The sequence below is a fragment of the Myodes glareolus genome, chromosome 19 (genome assembly GCF_982192425.1).
Source record: "Myodes glareolus chromosome 19, mMyoGla1.1, whole genome shotgun sequence".
NCBI lineage: Eukaryota > Metazoa > Chordata > Mammalia > Rodentia > Cricetidae > Myodes > Myodes glareolus.
Window position 1 is genome coordinate 13,054,879 of NC_142044.1, and position 19,790 is coordinate 13,074,668.

Genomic DNA, 19,790 nt, shown 5'->3' on the forward strand with positions numbered 1-19,790 from the left:
CTGTAATTTACATATGGAAAGTATCTACCTAAAATTTAAGTTTTATTTCTCCTTCTTCAACTCTCATTTTTCATGACTAATATAAAGTCCGCATTTTGGTCTTAAATTTTTGTCTAGAATTACTTAAGATTTCTGGCAGGAAAATAGTATGTGCAGCAGAGCAGTCTGCTGTTGTTTCTCCATTTGTTATTTTCTTATCAAATTTTGGGTGAAAGATACTTCTATATCTAAATAAGACATGGAAAGCTTTTCCACTTGTAATTACTACCTGAAATTTATCTCACTTTGTCAGTGTACCGTCTTCCTGATAAGCCTTTTACATATCTGTGCTGTCAAACATTTAGTGAGAGTCACATTGTACCAATTGACTGTATCACAACTGCGTTACTAATGTCACCCGTTTTCTAACAGGATGGCACCTATCAGATCAAAGCCTTCTCCATCAGTCTTTTAGGTGCACATACCATTTGCCTGAGCACTTTTTTTTTCTGGATGTCTATATGAATCCTTAGACACACACATGACACAATAACTTTTCAAAATTATTTAGTTAATACAAACTTCATAAATTCCCAATACAAACTAAAGTTATCTATGACTCATTAATTATGTATTAAAACACTGATCCCTCCATAACAAAAGGGCAGGGTTCAGATGAAACACTATAGTTCAAGAGAAACTCTTGTAGTCATATTTGGAGTACATGACTCTAAATGCTTTTCTGAATGCAGAACACCAATCTGAGAACTTTCAATGTAAAAGTCTGTATTCCTTTACCATTGCTGAAACTGCTCTTAATGTGTCAAAGTATCAGGTGCATTGGGTTGAGAACATAAGCTGGGTGAAAGCTCATTAGGAATGAATGTCACAGAAGTGTCTGTCAAAGGAAAGGGGTGCAAATATGCAAGTGCTCCAGGTGTGTGCACAAGCATCAAGTTTTAGTTTCGAGATGGTTTTGCTTAGCAGGCAGTTTGCTGCCTTTTTCAAATACTCGCAGATGTTGCTGATGAAGTCGCTCCTGGTTTTCAACATAATAACCCTTGCTCCATGCCCTCTAGGTGGATATGACATTTGTTTCTTTCTTAATTAAACTATCATTGCTAGGAAGCAGCAAAGAACTTTCAAAGTAAAGGTTTCATCAAGGGAAGAGCCTGTGTAAGCACCATGGGAAGCAATGAGCAGATCATTACAGAATTATTAGCCCCCTGCACAGTTATAAATTAAAGAATCAGTACGCTATTGAGTGACAAAGAACAGAAAAGGCTGTGTAGACTAAGGCGTGCTCAATATTTCCTTTTGAACAGAATCACAGTGTAACACTCTGGAAACACACTGGTCTTCTATACTTTAAATTTTAACAAAAGTGTTGACTAGTGAGAGATAAAGCTGAGTATGGAAAATTAGATCATGTGCTCTAAGGGCGACATAGAGACTAAGCTTAGCCAGTGAATATTAGTAAATACATGAGAACTACTTTTGAGGCTGGAAAGGAAAATTTGTACTTTCTACATGAATTATTATCTCACCTAGAATGCTCTTGCTCTATATAGTTCATGTTTTTAGCAATCCATTCCTAATCCTTCACTTAAATGTCTGTCCCTAGATTAACTTCCATCCTCTCAACTAGGAGACACTAATGCCTCCTTCATTAAGGTGCCAAGCTATTCTAAAGATCCTACCATTAAATCAATTATCACACATTATTGTAATTGCTTGATTACATTACAAATCTGCCCCTTTGGACCATTGGCTCTTAAAGTCAGAAGTTGTTTCTTAATTAATCTTTGGTTTCTTAGCATATAAAATACTGCTTTTTACACGGTAGGATTTAATGAATATATTTGAATGAGTAAATGCATTCCTTAGTTTTAGTAGTCAGGAAAAGAAAAGGTGAGCCTAGCAGACTGAAGTTCAGCAGGCAACATTTCCTGACACAGAGAATGGCCCTCTTTAATAAATTAGGCTACAGAGGGTTTGGTGAAAGTCGAAGTAATATGCCTGCTGGATCTTGGGAAGAAGGAAAAAAAAGGAGAGTTCTATACTCAGGCAAACAATAATTGAACCTTGAAATAGAAAGCTAACAACAATAGGAGGGAAGTATTGGCTCTAGTATTAGCCAGGATGGATAGAGAGATACTTGGTCTCCCTTTCACTGTTTTCTAACAGTATGTCTCTTCTTGAGGGGACAATAGAGATGAAAAAATAAGTGGGTGATTTTGCTCGATGCACATATTTAGTGCGTACCTTAAAATGTAATGTGTTCAAGGGTATCATCACGTTTGATTACCTAGCAAGGACCTCAGTGACTCATAAAGCCAGTTAATATTAATTTAATTGTGATTTTCATATTTCTGCCTATATCTTCATCATTTTTACGAAAGCACCCATTCCCAAGTTCACAAACGATCTTTGTATCCTGAAGAATCTAATCACTAGATGGGAAATGAGTATTTAGACACACTAACATCTTTTAACTCCAAACTCTCTTATCTGAATTGAAGTGGGAAAGTAGTCCCCAATCAGAGATTAATATTAAATATTGTTGATGATGATCCTTTGTGAACATTTAAAATATTTCTTTTTCTAATTAAAGTCCCTATAAAACACTGAGGTTTAAATGTTCATGAAATAATTTTAGTGAATGATTTGTATGCTTATGTAGAATACACTATATATATATATATATATATATATATGCCTTTTTGAAGATCCATATATGACTTTGTTTCTGCCCACTATGTGATAAATTATCCTATGGTAAGTGTAAATTAATTATCTGTAGTTTCAAAGAATGATGCTAGGACTTTGGAAGAGAGAGAGAGTGTGTGTGATTCAAACCTTGCTTCCCTACTAACCTCCTTAAATCCTGAGACGTTTATGTATTAGCATTTATGTATTCTCATATGTCTGCACATCTTTTGAACACATTCCAACTGACCTTTGTGTTAGACTATCATTACACAGACATCTGTTTATAAAACAGTCTAACGTCTTCCCGCAGAGCTGAGGACAAAATTTGCTTAGAGCCTTGCAAGAGAGAGATAATGGCTCCCCAGAGATCAAGTAAGGGCACAGTGCTACACATGGTCATGAACAATTCTCATTCATACTGAGAAGGCTTTTTTCCTAGTATGTGAGCGGATGTTTCTCACCTTATTTTTTATCCTGCTATAGAATTGGAAATTGGAGGTTGTAAATCATAGATATTGCAAAATTTTGATATTTTAAATATTGGTTTTACTGTTCACTTAAAAAAAACTGTCATTTATTTTTAACCTAAGAATAGCATTTCTTTTGTGCCATTGATAAGACTGAAAAAGAAAACTTTTCAAGCAAAATCTCAGACCTTCATAGTTCCTACACCTGTTATTTAAGTAATCTTGATTTTTTTTTTATATCTCGGGCTAATTTTCTGTTTTTTTTTTTTCTTAACAGATACAATGCTTCTGAATTTTTTTTGTCTGTTTTGTGTTTGGCACAAAACTAATTATGATAATCTTAGCAATGGCAGAAGCATCAGCAGAGGCAACAGACAGCAATATTAGGGAACCTCAAGCACAGAGACCAGCTTGGGAAGAATCTGGACATGTACCACGCAGAACAATAAACAGCAAGTAGAGGCAGTCGTATTTAGCACTGCTACAACTATAGCAGTTTAAAATACTTATCTTTAAAAAATGAGTCATCTCACTGACTAGAAAGACAACTGAATTCAAATTTTCGTATGATATGCCTGAGACCAATCATATACCAATTAAGACAGCTGGCAAAAGAAGTTAGTTCTGTCTGCGTTACAGACACAAATATTTAGAAGGTAGTTTAATGATCACATCAGTCCATTTGGAAAACGCAATAGCAGCGGCTTCCCTATTTGGGTCCATGAATTCCATACTATGGACTTATTACAAGATTTTCAGTACCAGTCGTGAATTTTCTTTTTGGGTCAGAATTCAAAATCCACTCAGAACACCATCAGGTATATCCAAAAGAATCATACCACTGTCATAATAATCTATACAGTTTGCTTGGTTTGTAAGTTGTATACTTGATATTGTCTTATTCAACTACAGAGAGTAAGTGCTGTTGGGTTTGCAGCTCTGTACAGGATATTTCCATCAAGCAATACAGGAAACATCATATGGGAAGATAGAGGAACGTAAAAGCGGGAGGATGGGGAAGGGCACCATGGAACACTGTCTCATTGGTAGGATATGACTGTTTAGCTCATGAACTCATAGCCGCCTTGGCTACCTCCTGATCACACTTTCTAACAGGTGGGAGAGGACTTCACCAGGCCTCGCTTGCTCCTGAGAGGATATTGACAGTTAGTGGTTGGTTACAGAAAAGAGAGGATCTTCTTTAGCTTTGAAGTTACTGGATATGTCTCTCATGTTCTGATAAATAATGTCCACAACCTAATTAATGGTAATTAAACTTAGTAGGCTTCATATATAACACATAAACACTTGAAACTAGAAGGAGGCCATCGGGGAAAAAAAATAAAGACTTTTGTGATGGGAGAGAAACGATAAAGGAGTGGAGTTGAATAAGATAAAATTAAATTGATATACATATATGAAAATAAATTAAAAAGTGAGGAGTTATTCGTGGGTGATTTCGTTGGTCAATATGCTATTCAGCTTTAGCCACTTGCTTGACGAAAACTGTTTGATATGTGTAGTTTGCCCATTCCTAGTTTCTACTCAGTGAGGAATAAGAGAAACGTATCTCAATAGTTTGATGAAATACAACACAATAAGGAAGAAAACTCAGACTAACAATGCTGATCTCCAGAACTTCTGTGGGCATGACTCTAGTGTACATAGCAATGACTAATATAGCTACTTTCCAGACATTAAACATTTAACTCTTATGAATGCCAAAAATAGTTGTTTTCTTCATAAAATACACAATTTTATAGCATCAATATAAAACTATTAAGTAATATTTTCATCATATCACACTAAATTACGTGAGAATTTGAGAAGAATCAGTGATATAGACAATATTTCTCAGTTTAAACAAATAATGATCACGACTGCTTATACAAGAAACCCTGATTCTTAAATGACATAAACTTTATAAATTTTATAATGTGAAATTGAAAATATGTGTGCCTGCATTGTATTGTATACGCCCACATGTCTTTATAAATACAAGTATCTCTGTCTACATTAAAAATACATTTGCTGTAGCAAATATTAAGTATGTTTGCATATTTAGTATTCAATACCTAATATAAATAAATAGATGATAGAAGGTAGAGGAAGCTACGTTGTAGAGATGGTTAATATGTTGATGATAAATAGTTACGCTTAATAGTTTCTTACTTTTAAAATGTTTCATTATATTAAATAAATCCTCAAACAAATTTTGAACATATGTGCATGTGTGTGTGTGTGTTATTTTTACCTCTGCAGATGGGAACAGGGAAATCCCAAGAAGCTGTATTAACTGAGTTGGCTATACAGGTCAGTTGAGGATGGCCATCAAGGATATAACCAGCCACACAGCTGTAACGGATCTTGTCCCCAACATCAAACTTTGTACCATACAGTACTCCTTTGGGTGGAACTCCTGGATTCCCACAGGAGCTACTCTGCAATTCTGTAACACAGAAAGAAAAAAAGATAACTGAGAGTTAGTTAAATGTATTTTAACCTTTTATGATTAAAAAAGTACATCAAGATGTAATTATCATTTTCCTGTGGAGAAAAATGGGACTGAAAACTTTGCATATTCTCTTTCAAGTACAGGGAAGATTGATCATGAAAATGCTAATAAATTTTGTTGCTTTACAAATGTTCTTATTTTTCTATAAAATTTTAGTTGTCTTACATTATTTAGTTTTCATACCAGGATTTGCAATTACTATAATATTGTAGATTTTCTAAAGCTGAGATCAACACAACTCATATGATATCTTATAAGCAATATTTGAATGATGGAGCAGATGTGTGCTTCTACTTATGCTAAGCTACAAATCTTTACCTAGAATACATGCACATTTTGAGTAAAGATATTTTTATTTAAATGATTAAAATACACTGAGTAGAAAATGAACATATATTTAATGTAAGAAATTGGATTATTTTTCAATTCATTTATTTAGTTTGATATGGGTATTTGATAATAAGAAGAGTAACAAATGCAGGACCTAAGGCTTTTAAAATGCATCAGTAAAATATTCCTGAAGTATAAATGAAATAATTTCAGAAAAAACACAATCCTATATATATATATATATATATATATATATATATATTACATATGTGTGTATAAATATATTAAATTACTACTGTCATATTAAATTTGCATTGTAAACAATCAATTAAGCTAAAATTAATTAATTAATGAAAAGGTAATATTCCAATTTGAATAGTTAGTTTAGTTACTGGTGCTATACAAATGTTAATTTCCCAAAAGGGATAATTTAATTGTAGTTTCGAGGCAGTTAAATATTAGGTGCGATGATTAAAACTATACAGGATTACTATTCTTTTCAAATTTCAAGAATCTGATAATAAAAGTGAATCATGTTCCCTTTTTAATCTGTTACTATTCCATGTGTGGCATTAGTAAGTTCTTGATAAAACCATTATGTCAATCAAATCTATTATAAATTGCAATTACCTTGAAGTTATCAAAATATATAATCCTGTATAATAATAGATAGCTAAAACTTTACAAGAATGGAACTATGTACAGACATGGGTTTATAATTCTTTATAGCTTGTTTCTAATAATTTTGGTATTTTCTTCGTGTTTTTGTTTTATCATGTTCTATGAACGCAACTTTGTTGTGTGTGTGTGCACATGAGTGTATATGAGTGCATGTGTGTGATAACATGTGGGTTGTGAATATGCATGTGCATCTATGAATGCTCATGAGTGTTCATGTGGAGCCCAAAGCGGGTGGTGGCCAAAGCAAAATTGATAATTTCCTCTACTACTCCTTTCCTTTGAAACATTCTCTCACTGAAATGAAGCTCATAATTTTGGCGAAGCTTTCGCACCAGTGACTGGATTCACTGGCACAGGCAAGCATGTCACAGTGCTTCCAGGGCTTCAAACTTGACCATTTATGCTTTTCCTCACTATTACAGCTCCCCCGATTCTTGTTGTATTTCCAAAGTTGAATTAGTTTTCCTTATTCTTTTTGGGAAAGCTAATGGAAAGACTCACTATTTGAGGTCCCTATATTTGATTATAGAATGAAATAAGAATGATGATCTCTGAAATAATGACTTATTTTAGAGGTAAAATATGTGCTGTTATAGTTATTTTGCAATAACTATAATAGTTTATAATAGTTATTTTAGATTCCACAAATATGGAAAATTAATGGACTTGGCTAACATTAACTGGATATCAAAGGTTTGTGAAATAGTAGGTCATCATCATAAAATAATACTTGAAAGTATTTAAAATATCACTATTCAAAGTTATTTATCCCTAAAATTTCAATTTATTTCTTCATAATTTTTTTTACCATTTTGTTCACAATTCTTTAAAGACATAGTCTATATGAGGAATTCTAGAAAATTTTAAAACAAATTTATTGTCTTTGGATTTGGACAATCAAAAAATATTCAGTTTGAAGAGATGACTCAGCGCTTTAGAATGTTTGCAACATACACATAGGGAATGAATCTTTGTCCCCTACACCCTTGTAAATGACAAGGTGTAGCTGTAGATCTCTTTAGATGCAGAGTTGGTTGGGGTAATGCAGAACGCAAGACAATCTATGGATTCCTGGGTGCCAGTCCAGCCAAAATATTGCATGCTACAGTCTTAGACTGAGAAGCAGACTCAAGAAAAGAGAGAAGAAAGAAATGGAGACAGAACTTAATGTGTCTTTCGGACTTTCACACACACACACACACACACACACACACACACACATATGTGGTTTGTGTGTGCATATGGGTGTGTGTACATACAATCACACCTCAAACACATTGAGTGGCAGAATATTTTTAAATGTTTCATTTTCTGTAACAGTCATATGAATGATACTTGTTGGAATTGATGCTCAGGTTAATAAGTTTTAATAAATGGAATTAAGAGCTCAATCCTTTGAGTAGAGTAATAACAAAGGAATACTTTTAATGAAACTACCACTTTTGCCCTTATTCTCAATGCTGTCTCTCCCATACACACTATAAAAATAATTAAGGTCAAGACTCCAATTATCATAAAGTTATATATCTGGGAGAAAAAGGAATTTCCACATGCTTTCATAGGAATTATTTTGGGGAGGAAAGAAGATTGAAGATGTTTTTCATCTTCACAATGTTCCTTCTGGCTTGTATGTTTAGTTTCAACTTATATTTAAATTAGCAAATGAATATTATCTTGACAGAGAACTTAAAGGGAAATTAGATCATATACTGCAGATGAAGTGAATCAATAATAGAAGAGTGATATCATCACAAATTACCTAACCTCTGTTCTTCTGACTGAATAATATCTAAGCCCATAGACTCATAAAATTTATTTTTTCCAAATAAAATCCAAGGGATATGGTTTGGCAACATCTACTCTTTGTCATTTAGCAGTCGACACTGTTGAGTGACCTTGTGTTTTAATTGAATAATTGATATAATTTTAAATATGATATCATTTATCCTTAATCATCCATTGCAATTAATTATGTTTCACATTCAAGGTCTATAGATATTGCTCATGGAATCTATAATTTGTTCTTTTCAACCTTTTCAGTTTCATGAATTGAACAGTTGCATTATCTACTATTCTGATTGATTGTTATATTTAATCATCTGTGTGTATGTGCTATACAGAGTGTATATATGCATGTTGCCAAATGTGTTGACACATCTGTGTATGTGTGTGAACAGTGTATATATGCATGCTGAGACCTGAAGTTGACATATGGTATCATCCTCTATTTACTTTGATTAATTTTTTGAGGTTATTCTCTTTCTGATTCCAAAATTTGCAGATTTTTGAAATCTTGTTAGCTAGGTTGTACCATAGTCTCTGTTTTTGCCTCTAGAGTATTGCTATTACAGAGGAGTGTCTTGCTCATTAGGCTTTTAAATAAGTTCTGGGTATGAAGGTCAATCTTCCTGTTTGTGTTAAGTATGTTCTCTACCGAAGTGGCTCTCCATTCTCTTCTGCATTCATAGTCTTGAACTAAAAACAAAGTACTGAATGCTAGAATGCTGTTAGTGATTAACAAATCACACAACTAGGTTACACTACGTTTTAGAAGTTCTTATCAGTCTTCAACAAATCACCTCAACTTTCCCCCACTCTTATTTAAAAGCTTAGAAAAACTCCAGAGATCGATAGAGATTGTTACTGAGGCACATCAAATAATTACTCCATTAGTGCTGTTTACCCATTTGTCCGTGGCCATGATCTGAGATAGTGGTGTAGTCATGGCGTGTTGCTGCGTTTATCATGTCTATTGCCAAGATGATCAAATATAAGAAATCATCATAAAATGCATATTGCCTCATAATAACAAGAGATGAATAATTAGCAATAAACAGTAAAAGCATATAACTAAAAACTTAGGCATCAATCAAGAAGGTTTTAGGAGGTATATCATGATGAAGCTAGCATTAATTGTTTCCTGAAAGAGAATATAAATTGAGGTCAAACAATTAATAGGAGTTTTAACTGGGGTTTTCAAAATCGTGGTATAAAACTCAAAGCCATAAACAAGCATATTTGAAAAATAGATTTCATATAGTGAAAACACAAGTGATAAACACACACAAACACAGCATGTATAAACACATACACATGAAAACACACACACACACATGCACACATTCACACACACAGAATTTTAGCCAGAAAAACTTGTCAGCCCTAAACATATAAATATAATCAATGAGTTTGTTTGTGTGTGTGTACACACACACACACACACACACACACGCACACACACATGCGTGCACATATGTGTGAAGATGTTACATATATGAGAGGAGCTCAGGATTGCACAATAAGACATGGAGGGACAGAGAAAGGAGTAGAAATGATGTATATACAGTACTTAAATATGAAATATTCCAATACTAAAATGAAATTAATAATAATAAGAAGAAATACCTAGTATACTTATATATTAAAGCAACCAGGGATTTTAAAATTATTTCCCATTTTGTAGTAAAGACAATAAATAGCTTTCAAAAGCAAGGTTTTTAGCCACTTATCAAGCAACAAACCTGACCTTGAATATTGGGATGAAGAAGTGAAAGAAAGGAAAAAGGCACACTGAGAACAGAACTGCATAATTATTCCGTCAAAGAAATGAAGCATGGTCCTGCTGAGATCAATTAACAACACTTTAAAACATTGTAAAATTATATCTTCTAAGGGAAGCAAAATTCAGGTTGCTTGTATTTCTTCAAGTAAATTCATCTCCGCGTTTTATTTCCCAGATGATTAAAAATCATTTAGGAGAGTAGAACATCAAACTGAGGCAAAGTGTTTTGCACCTAGTACTTCTCAGTCAGAGACTTCAAAAGGAATACTTGGCAAATAAATGCATTTTCTCACTTTTTACTGATGCATAATGTTCTGTTACAGTCTTGAACCATTTCATTACGTAGGACATAAATGAAATCATTTATGAGAATGTTCTCAGAGATGTCTGCGCAAACATTTCGTGAATATTTTTCAAACAGTTACTGTAGCTATCCTATCCCCTGGATTATTCGTCCATTATATATAACAGAATGAATCTGTTTCTTTATACCTAGTTCATCGCTATTATACAACTTGGGGACTTGAGAACAAGGGCTCTGACTCATCTTTGTGAATCAAGCAAGTATTTAGAACACTGTGTTGCTGGCAAGCAAACAAAGATTGAGCTAGCTGAGTAATTTCATTCAACGTGAAAATGCAAAAGATAATCATCACACAAAGGTTTTTTGACAAATACATAAACAGAAAATAATGAAACTTAACTAATACAAAACAGAGCAGTCCGCATATGTTGTATTAACTGCATTACAATAAGCACTGAATAACATTTGCAAGGTGTGGTTTGTTTTTTTTAAACACCAAATTTCTCTGTTAAGCTTTTCAACTGTATTGTCCTATGAAAATGCAACCACTTCAATAAGCCAGTTTCTGTCCATGAACATAAGAACATTATTTCTATGATTCACCGTGCTTTTGATCTCCTTGTCATTCTGAAAGGAAGTACACAAGAGACAACATTTGCTGTTCCAAAGGTGAAAAGACTCTTCGTAAGACTGAGATTTGCTAACAATAAAATACCAGTATTTGCTAGGAGTATTTTAGTGTAAAAAGAAAACCATAATAAATTATTTGTTGATAAATGAACAAACAAAAAAATTCAATAGCCAAGATTGCAACAGCTGTTTTTTTTCTAAGAGGAAAACAAATCACTAAACTGATTGTGAGGGTAAAGTATAACCATTGCTTGAAACATTGGACAAGAACTACTGAGATGGTTGGTTCAGTGTTTAAGACTCCCTGCTTCTGTAGAGGCCCTGGTTTGCTTCTCAGTACTTACATGTTGGCTCAAAACCATCTATCACTCCAGTTCCAGGAAATATGCTGATTTGGTGGGGATTTGGAAATCAGGTAGTATACATGTGGCATTCATGTATATGTTCAGTCAAGACTCTTAAGCATAAAACAAAAATAAGCCTTTAAACAAGGCTTTTCAAGTGGCATCAGATTTTGCTTGCATAATTTTGTTAATATGAAGATAAATGTTAAAACTGATGGAAAAGGTATTTGACATGTGAATAAGATACTGTATGGTTTCAGTATTAAATATCAATACTTCTTTTATGCCAAGAAGATTGTGGAACATGCAAAAAAATTTTAGAAATTTTGTATTTTAATTAAATGATTGTCAAATTACGATAGTTTGGTAGGATTATAATGAAATGTAGTATCTAATTACAACCAGGATCTTTAATAGTATATTGTATATCAAGGTAAATAATAATATAGAAATCAGGTATTTTTACAATCATATCTGCTTTAAAGTTTCTGAGAATGAGAGATGCTGCATCTGCCATGGGATAACCTTTTACCACTTGATTCAGAATAGCAGGAAAATGCGTACAAGCCCTGCTTTCCTCATGACAGAATTGGGGCAAGTATCAGTGTTAAAACTTTCGTTCTCACGGAATTTATTCCTTTAAAAGGGTATGCTAAGTTGATCGGAGGTAATTTGCTGGATTACATAATCGTTGAATATGATGAGTGAGAGATGCCTCTGTGTTTCAGCAATTACTCCATCATCAAAAAATTACTGAACTTTGAGGCATAAATGTCAAAGGGGTCTAACAAATATAACACCATTTCTACCTTGTTGGAACTTATAACTCAGCTGAAAAATGATGAAGCACGTACAATATGACCTTCTGAAAATTAAAACTTGGCCTAAAGTTTGAAAATTTAAAAATGATTCTACTTCATTTTGTCATATTCTCTCTCTCTGTATATATATACATATATATATATATATATATATATATATGTCTCTGTGTGTGTGTGTGTGTGTGTGTGTGTGTAGTGAGTGAATGCTGTATATGCTCAGTGTCTGTTGAAGACAAGAGGGAGTATCAGATCTTTTGGAGTTTTGAGTTACTGGCAGTTGTGATTTGCCAGATATAAGTGCTGAATATGAAACTCAGATCCTCTGCAAAAGCATCAAATATTCTTAGCTGTTGAACCATTTCTCCAAACCCCCCTATTACTCTCTTAAACAAACAAAACACTTTATTATCTATCATAGATCTGTTGGTATGTCTATCATTTTGTTCATTGTGTGTGCGAATTTGGGTGTGCACATATGTGCACATGTTCCGTACATGTGAATGTGTGCACAGCTGCAGGTATATGAAGATAAAGAGAACTCCAAGGAGTTGCTTCTCATCACCACCAACTTGGTGGGTTCTGGAGGCTGAATTTTCATTTGTCAGAAATAATATCAAGCCACATCTGACTCCACATCCTTTGAATACTTGTATAATATGAAGATCACAATCTGAAAGAAGCATTGCTTAATTTTGAGTAAAGTTATGTCAATTGACCTGAGTAAGACCCACGGAGAAACAATGGAGAGACAGTCAGGGTAACAGAGAAAAGAATGTTAGAATTGAATGGAGAGCCATTTTAAAATGGACAAATAAAATGATAGTCACAAGGGAATTTCATGAGTATGCTTTTGAGAAACTTTAAGTTAGCTGTTTTAGGTAGTGTCCCTCTACTGCTACTGTTGCAGGTATTCAACATAAAATCATATGAATAAGACAGCTGTTGTTTCATTTCAAGTGACTCTGATTATTCTAAGCAAATGGTAATAGGACTAAGATCATCAGAAGCCCAGCATTCTACCTTCTTTCTGCTGTGTCATCCCTGAGAACTCAAGATAAAAGTAAGTTAATAAAATTACTGAATTTCAGGATGTTGGGTTAAATGGGGATGATCCTGAGAAAGATCACCCTCCCTTCTTTGCTGGCCTAGGTTTTCTTCTGTTTCTGGTACAAAACTCCCTATCCAAAAGTCGTCTTAGCCATCAAGATCATAGTCCATCATTGAGTAAAGTAGAAACAAACAAACAAAAAACAACAACAACAACAACAAAAAACCACTGAGATACCCTGCTCGATGGCCCAATCTCAGGCTCACCCATTCATAGCTATATTTCTGATATGGTCTATGATAAGCTATTATGGGGCATCATTACTCACAGTGGGCTTGGCTCTACAATATCAATTAATAATCAAGAAATTCACCCTGGTGTACCCCCACAAGCCAGTCTAATGAAGCATTTCTCAATCCCAAGCTTCCCACTCAGATGACTACATAGTTTATCAAGTTGACCACAGTTAAAGTTAAAGGCAAATTTTCATATTATAGAAACCTGCTACAATTCTAGATTTCTAGAAAATCGACAACAGGGCTATTTTCTAGTGATGGAATTATTTTGTTTTCTACTGAGGTTAACTATAGTTCCTCATTGAGGTGAGAAATTGGGTGAACAGATAATGGATGATTGCAATCATTCCATGTGCAAAAGCAAATAGGGGGAGAAAGCAAAAGTTATGGACATGTGCAATTCATGAAACAAAAGTGGGGAAGCATTGTGTGCTCTGGAGGTCTACACTTCCCATGGTCCTGCATCTTTGTTTGGACAGTTTTTCCTTTTCCACATTCTCTGTGATGTAACCCAAAATGGATAAAAGGAAACTGATCCTTCATCTGCATGCTAGAGCACATCAGGTGATACAGGTTTGGTGGCTGAAATTTGCCTTTGGAATTGACTAAACAGGGATTTGTAGATAAGTAATTTATTTATTTGGCCCAAATTCCCTTAGATAACATTAGGGATTGATTTGTATGCCCCACGTCTGTTTTATGTGCCTGCAAATACTCAAATACTCCTGCCATTCTCCTTAACCATGCTCCCTTCAGCAGATTCAAGCGATAAATTTTGGGAAGAAACTGGCATCCTCCATCTATTTTTTTTAATTCCCCAAGGGACTTGACAGCCAGAAACAGAACACTTTAATACATAGTAAGTCATCCATTTGTGTTGGCACCTTAGAATTCTGTCCTTCACATCACTGTGAGCTATAACCTTCCATAAATATACAGAAGAAAAAACTAGTCTCATTTATTATGAGTTTCATTGCTACTCTCTGACCAAAAATTGAGGGCATATTTTGTATTTCTGTTTCAGTGTATTCCTTCAATGCAACACCATTGATAGAAATTTTTAAATATTTTTTTTGAAAATCATAAATTGATTTAAATAAATCATAGTAGTGGCAGTAATATAGACTTAACTACTAAATAATTAGTCTATTAAGTTCAACATAATAATTAAATTTACGTAGAGTCTCTGCCTGTCGTCCTTAAGTTCTTGAGAGCAGAAACATGTTTTCTTAAAGTATAACTCATAGATCAGAAGAATCACATTAAAAAACAAAATTATAATCATTGTTATTTATCCAAAGGAAAGTAGAAAATAATTAAAACTGTTTTTTTTCTAATTTGTTTCTCTGCTGTTGTGATATAACACTGACCAAAAGCAGCTTGGCAGAAGAGAGCATTTGTTTGGTTACAAATTCCAGTTCAGCACTGAGGAATGGCTGGATAGGAACTTGGGCAGGAAACTGAAGTCCAGAACAGAATCAGACGCCTTGGAGGAAAGATTTCTGACAGGTTTGTCCAGCTACACTTCTCATGCATCCCTCCCTGTCTAGAGTTGCTACTGCTCACAGTGGGTTGGGATCTCCTAAGTCTATGGACAACAATAACAACAACAACAAGAAAAATTCTCATAAGGTCAATCAGACGGTAACAATTCCTCAAGTGAGATGCCCCCATCTGAGATACGTTGGAATCTGGGCCAAATTGTCTAAGACTAACTAGGACCATGCTAGAGTAAAGCTTCAATTTCAACAATAAAATCAATATGCACAATCCTCAAAGAAATTGCACATGTCTAAAACCTATGTTTCATTTTCAAATAAGTGCACTGAATTGCTGGAACTTACTTATCATTAGCCACAGGAGACAAAATGTAGCTTAGTCTAGCTCATAGCATTTGAAATAGTGAAATTAAGATTGATGGAATTTGTTTCATCACACTGACAAAAGCAGAGATCCCTCTCATCTATCATATTCTTGTTTATATAGTAGTATTCATCACACATCCCCACTCAATCTCTCCTCTTCTGTATAAATGAGAAAGCCCAAGCCTCCTGGTAATAGTCAGAATTATCTATAAGCACACCACATTCTAACTACAAAATAAAGTGATAACATTTTAAAGATGCATTATTTCTGCCAAATACCAAATATCCACTCATATCTTACATGATATACATATTCTTGATTCATGGTGATACTTACACCATTTTGAAAAGGCTGCCTTTTTTTTTTTTTTTACCTATTCCGTGCTTATTTAATAGTTAAAAACGTAAATCAGTTTCAAATTTCTCCTGGAAATATTTACAACTTATTCTGTATATCATAAAAGAATTGCCTTAGTTCAAAAAATTGGAGGCAGGAAAATAGAAAATAAAAATAAATTGAAAGTGTGTGTGTGTGCGTGCGCTTTTGTGTATACAAACATATGTATACAGAAGAGAGAACAACTTTGTTACCCTTCATTTTTGCCATCTATCCCTTTTTCTTTTAATACAGGTCCTCCTTCTGGCTTGCATCTCACCAAATTGTCTAGGGTAAATGGCTAGAAAACCCCTGGATGCATCTGCTTCTGCTTCTTTGATGCTTGGATAATGAGTGCATGGCACCATACCAGTTTGTTTGTTTCCTTTCCATGTATTCTAGGGATCAAACTCAGGTGCGAGGGCTTGGAATGCAAGCCTATTACAGACTGATCTACTTCTCTTCTCTCATATATCTTTGAAAATGAAGTGAAATCCCTTTGATGTCTAAATCCACAAAGAAGTAATTTATAGACAATAGTTCTTATGGGAATAGTGGGAGTGTAGACTCCAGAGGTATAATGTTTTCAGGATGACATGACTATAATGAACCTTGGTTCTGTTCTTTCCCATAATTCTGCTCAACATCCATTTCTGTAGGAAGTGCTCTGTAAGAGTAGAAGAAAACTCAACAAGTTTGGGGACTTGTTGCAGTGTCTATACATTCTTAGAGTTGTCTTACATTTGATGAACTATACTGGGAGAAATCTCACTAACGAAATCACAACAACCTTTCCATAAACCCTGTCCCTGACATGTTCTAGTCTGTGGTCAATGAGGCTTTTAATACTTTAGTTTCTTCAGAGGTACCTGTCTCATTACTGAGATGTATTGTTGTTTTTGTTTTAATGAAAATTAATGGGAAAGCCATCTGTATTTAACAATGTGGTGGATTTATTGATAACATCATATTCTGATACTCATTTAATGGTTGCTTGATACTTACTGAAAAGACATTCTTTGTGGGTGAGCTTGTATTCCTAAGAAAAATGATTTCATGAGCCTTAAGTTTATTGAGCGTGCATGACTCCACTCCATCCAAACTATACTAGACTTAGCAATGACGAAGATTTCTCAATGATAATTTTTCATTTTTATACAGCTCATTTATCCTTAGTGAGATCTTAACATTTAGCATGTATTTTATCTTTTAAACCATTGACACCTACTAATCATGCTAACTAGTTTTGGTACTGGTTACAGCTCATGGTACAATATAAAAGGAAATGCTTCCCTGAAGCTATAAAAAAAAACTAATTGAACCTAATTATGAAATCATCTCTTCATTCAGTTATTTGATCTAGGCTCTTCTCTCACTTTAGACTGTCAGACTACATATTTTCCTTATATGACCTACCCAATTGCATTCCAAGCAATATTCAGTGAGCAAGAGTACTTATGATTAAAATTAATAGATGCTAGGCATGGATTGAGTGAAGATTTGTAGTTATTAGAACTGCAATATGAATATAAGAAAGAATTAAGCATCATTGGACCTTCTTATTTTAATTAAGTACCCAAACACTCTTAATCAAGCATATAATTAAATTTAAGAGGAAGTGTATTGTCTACTAATTTCCATTGATTATTAATAATATGCTTATTTATGCATGCAAACTCTATAATGGCATATATCTCCAAACTGTTTCTGAATGACAATAACTGAGTTCTGCATAATAAAACTATTAATGAAATGGATTCTTGCAAGAAATGTCAGGCAAGAAAACAGCTCAGATCATATAATTGTTTCTTTCTAATTTCTCTTTTTAAAAAAATCAGAGTATATCATATGAACTTTTACAGAATAACGTCAGTATTTATTTTTATTTTCTTGTTTTTTTAATCACAGTATGATTTAGTAATAACAATATATTTGAACAATAACATATTAAAACAACATATTTTATAATAAAACATATTCAATCTTTTTAGCAGTTAAATAAATGACATTTTTTTCCATTTTGTCATAATAAGCCTTTACATGAGTGACTTTCATTTACATGGTGTAAATTCTTAATTTTCTTTCTCTCTCTATTTGTTTTTATTTTTGCTTTTGTTTTTACGACAAGATTTTTCTGTGTAACAGCTCAGGGTATCCTGGTACTGGCTTTGTAGACCAGGCTTCCCTTGAACTCATAGAGAGCTACCTGCCTCGGCATCCCAAATCCTGGGATTGAAGCATGCACCACCATCCAACCAACTAGTTATTAATTAATACCATATAATAATCACTTTTTTTAAAGGAACCACTTTCTAAATGGTTCATAGGAAGAAAGTGTATTTTGTAAATAGGACTAAAATCCCATGACTGAGTTTCATAGAGTACAGAGGAAAAATATACAACTACTATCTGTCATGTCCGATTTCTAGGCAGGTACTCAATATTTGCATTATCTTTTCTTTGTCACATTTTCTCGTAATATTTATTATTAATAACACATCTTATATTTTGTATATTATCCCTCTTATCAAAGTCTTCCCCTAACTTCTCACTCTCAAATGTAATTAAAAAGTGGTGAGAGAAAGGAGACAGAGTAAAAGAAAAGCCATGGAGCTGCTGCCGGAGACAGACACACTGAAACTTTGCTAGTAGGACACAATCTCGTGGTGATGCACAGATTAATGAAGATGGGTTAAATTAAGATGTAAGAGTTAGCCAATAACAAAAGTGATTTCAATAATTTAGTGTCTGTGTGATTATTTTGGGTCTGAGTCGTCGAGTAGCCGGGAACCAGCAAGTGGCTTCCTGCAACAAAGCAGCGCCTTGCTATTTCAGTACCAAATATGTTTCTCCTGTGCAGCAGATTTCAATCTAATCAGGAAGTTGCTGGTTATTCTGGGGCACTATGTCACTGTTGCACTAATGGGTGTATCTTAACCAGCAAGTCATCATTGTAGAATGGAGGTATCACAAATTGGCAAGACTGTGGGTGACTTTTCTTCCCAAGCTCTCTGCATAGCCTCTTCTAGAACTTAAAGAAGAACCAGTAGGGGAAATGTTTCCTATTTAGTACCAAGTTCTAGTGGACATTAAGATCAACGGCTATAAGTCTGTAAGATACACCTGACCTACAGGATTGGTACCTCACATATTGGGGCTTTTGTTTGTTAGTCTTTAGTTTCCAGGTAGGTCATATTCCTGTGTAGACAACTCTAAAAACCCTTTTTTATATTTTGTTAAAAATGAACTCTTAGCAAATGTGTTTTCCTGCATAAGACCTTAGAGATACCTATTAATATTACAGCTTGGAAAATGGGAGATTTCATGAGCTCCCACTTCCAGCTGAGGGGATCTGTCTGTCTATCTTTCTATCTTTTTTTCCTTCCTTTCATTCTCTTTCTATGTAAGATATTAAAATATTATGTTTCCATATGGCTTTTTTCAAACATCCTTAAAATTAATTGTGCCTTCTCTCACCCTTCCTTTGCCCTACACTCCCAGCCCTCTCCCCACTTTAACTTTCCTCCCCATAATAGTGTGGATACAATTTAAACTATTCTAAAAATATTTTAAAGTTGTCAACACTATCACCACATAAAGACATATTTATATGCTAATTCTATTTATATTTAAAGCCACTAGATTAGAAGACATTGACTCATAAATGGGTAGATTTTGTAGAAAAACTACAACTGTATGTATTTGTGCACGGCTGTGTGATGTTTTAATGCATTTATACAATATGTCCTAATTAAGTATATGGCAAATTTATCATTTTGCTTTTATTTTATATTTCTTCCTTCCTTCCTTCCTTCCTTCCTTCCTTTCTTTCTTTTTTTTTTTTTTTGGTGTTTTAGAGA

The 19,790-nt window shown here is 33.9% G+C and overlaps 1 protein-coding gene across 1 annotated transcript in view; it reads right to left on the reverse strand.

Moving 5' to 3' along the window:
• The window catches only part of Csmd3 (CUB and Sushi multiple domains 3), a 1,053,984-nt gene that overhangs the window by 817,719 nt on the left and 216,475 nt on the right, over nucleotides 1-19,790 (reverse strand). Inside the window, exon 4 of the mRNA XM_087898772.1 lies at nucleotides 5,413-5,607. Within this exon, the coding sequence (XP_087754898.1) occupies nucleotides 5,413-5,607 (195 nt within the window). The remainder of the gene's footprint in view (nucleotides 1-5,412; nucleotides 5,608-19,790) is intronic.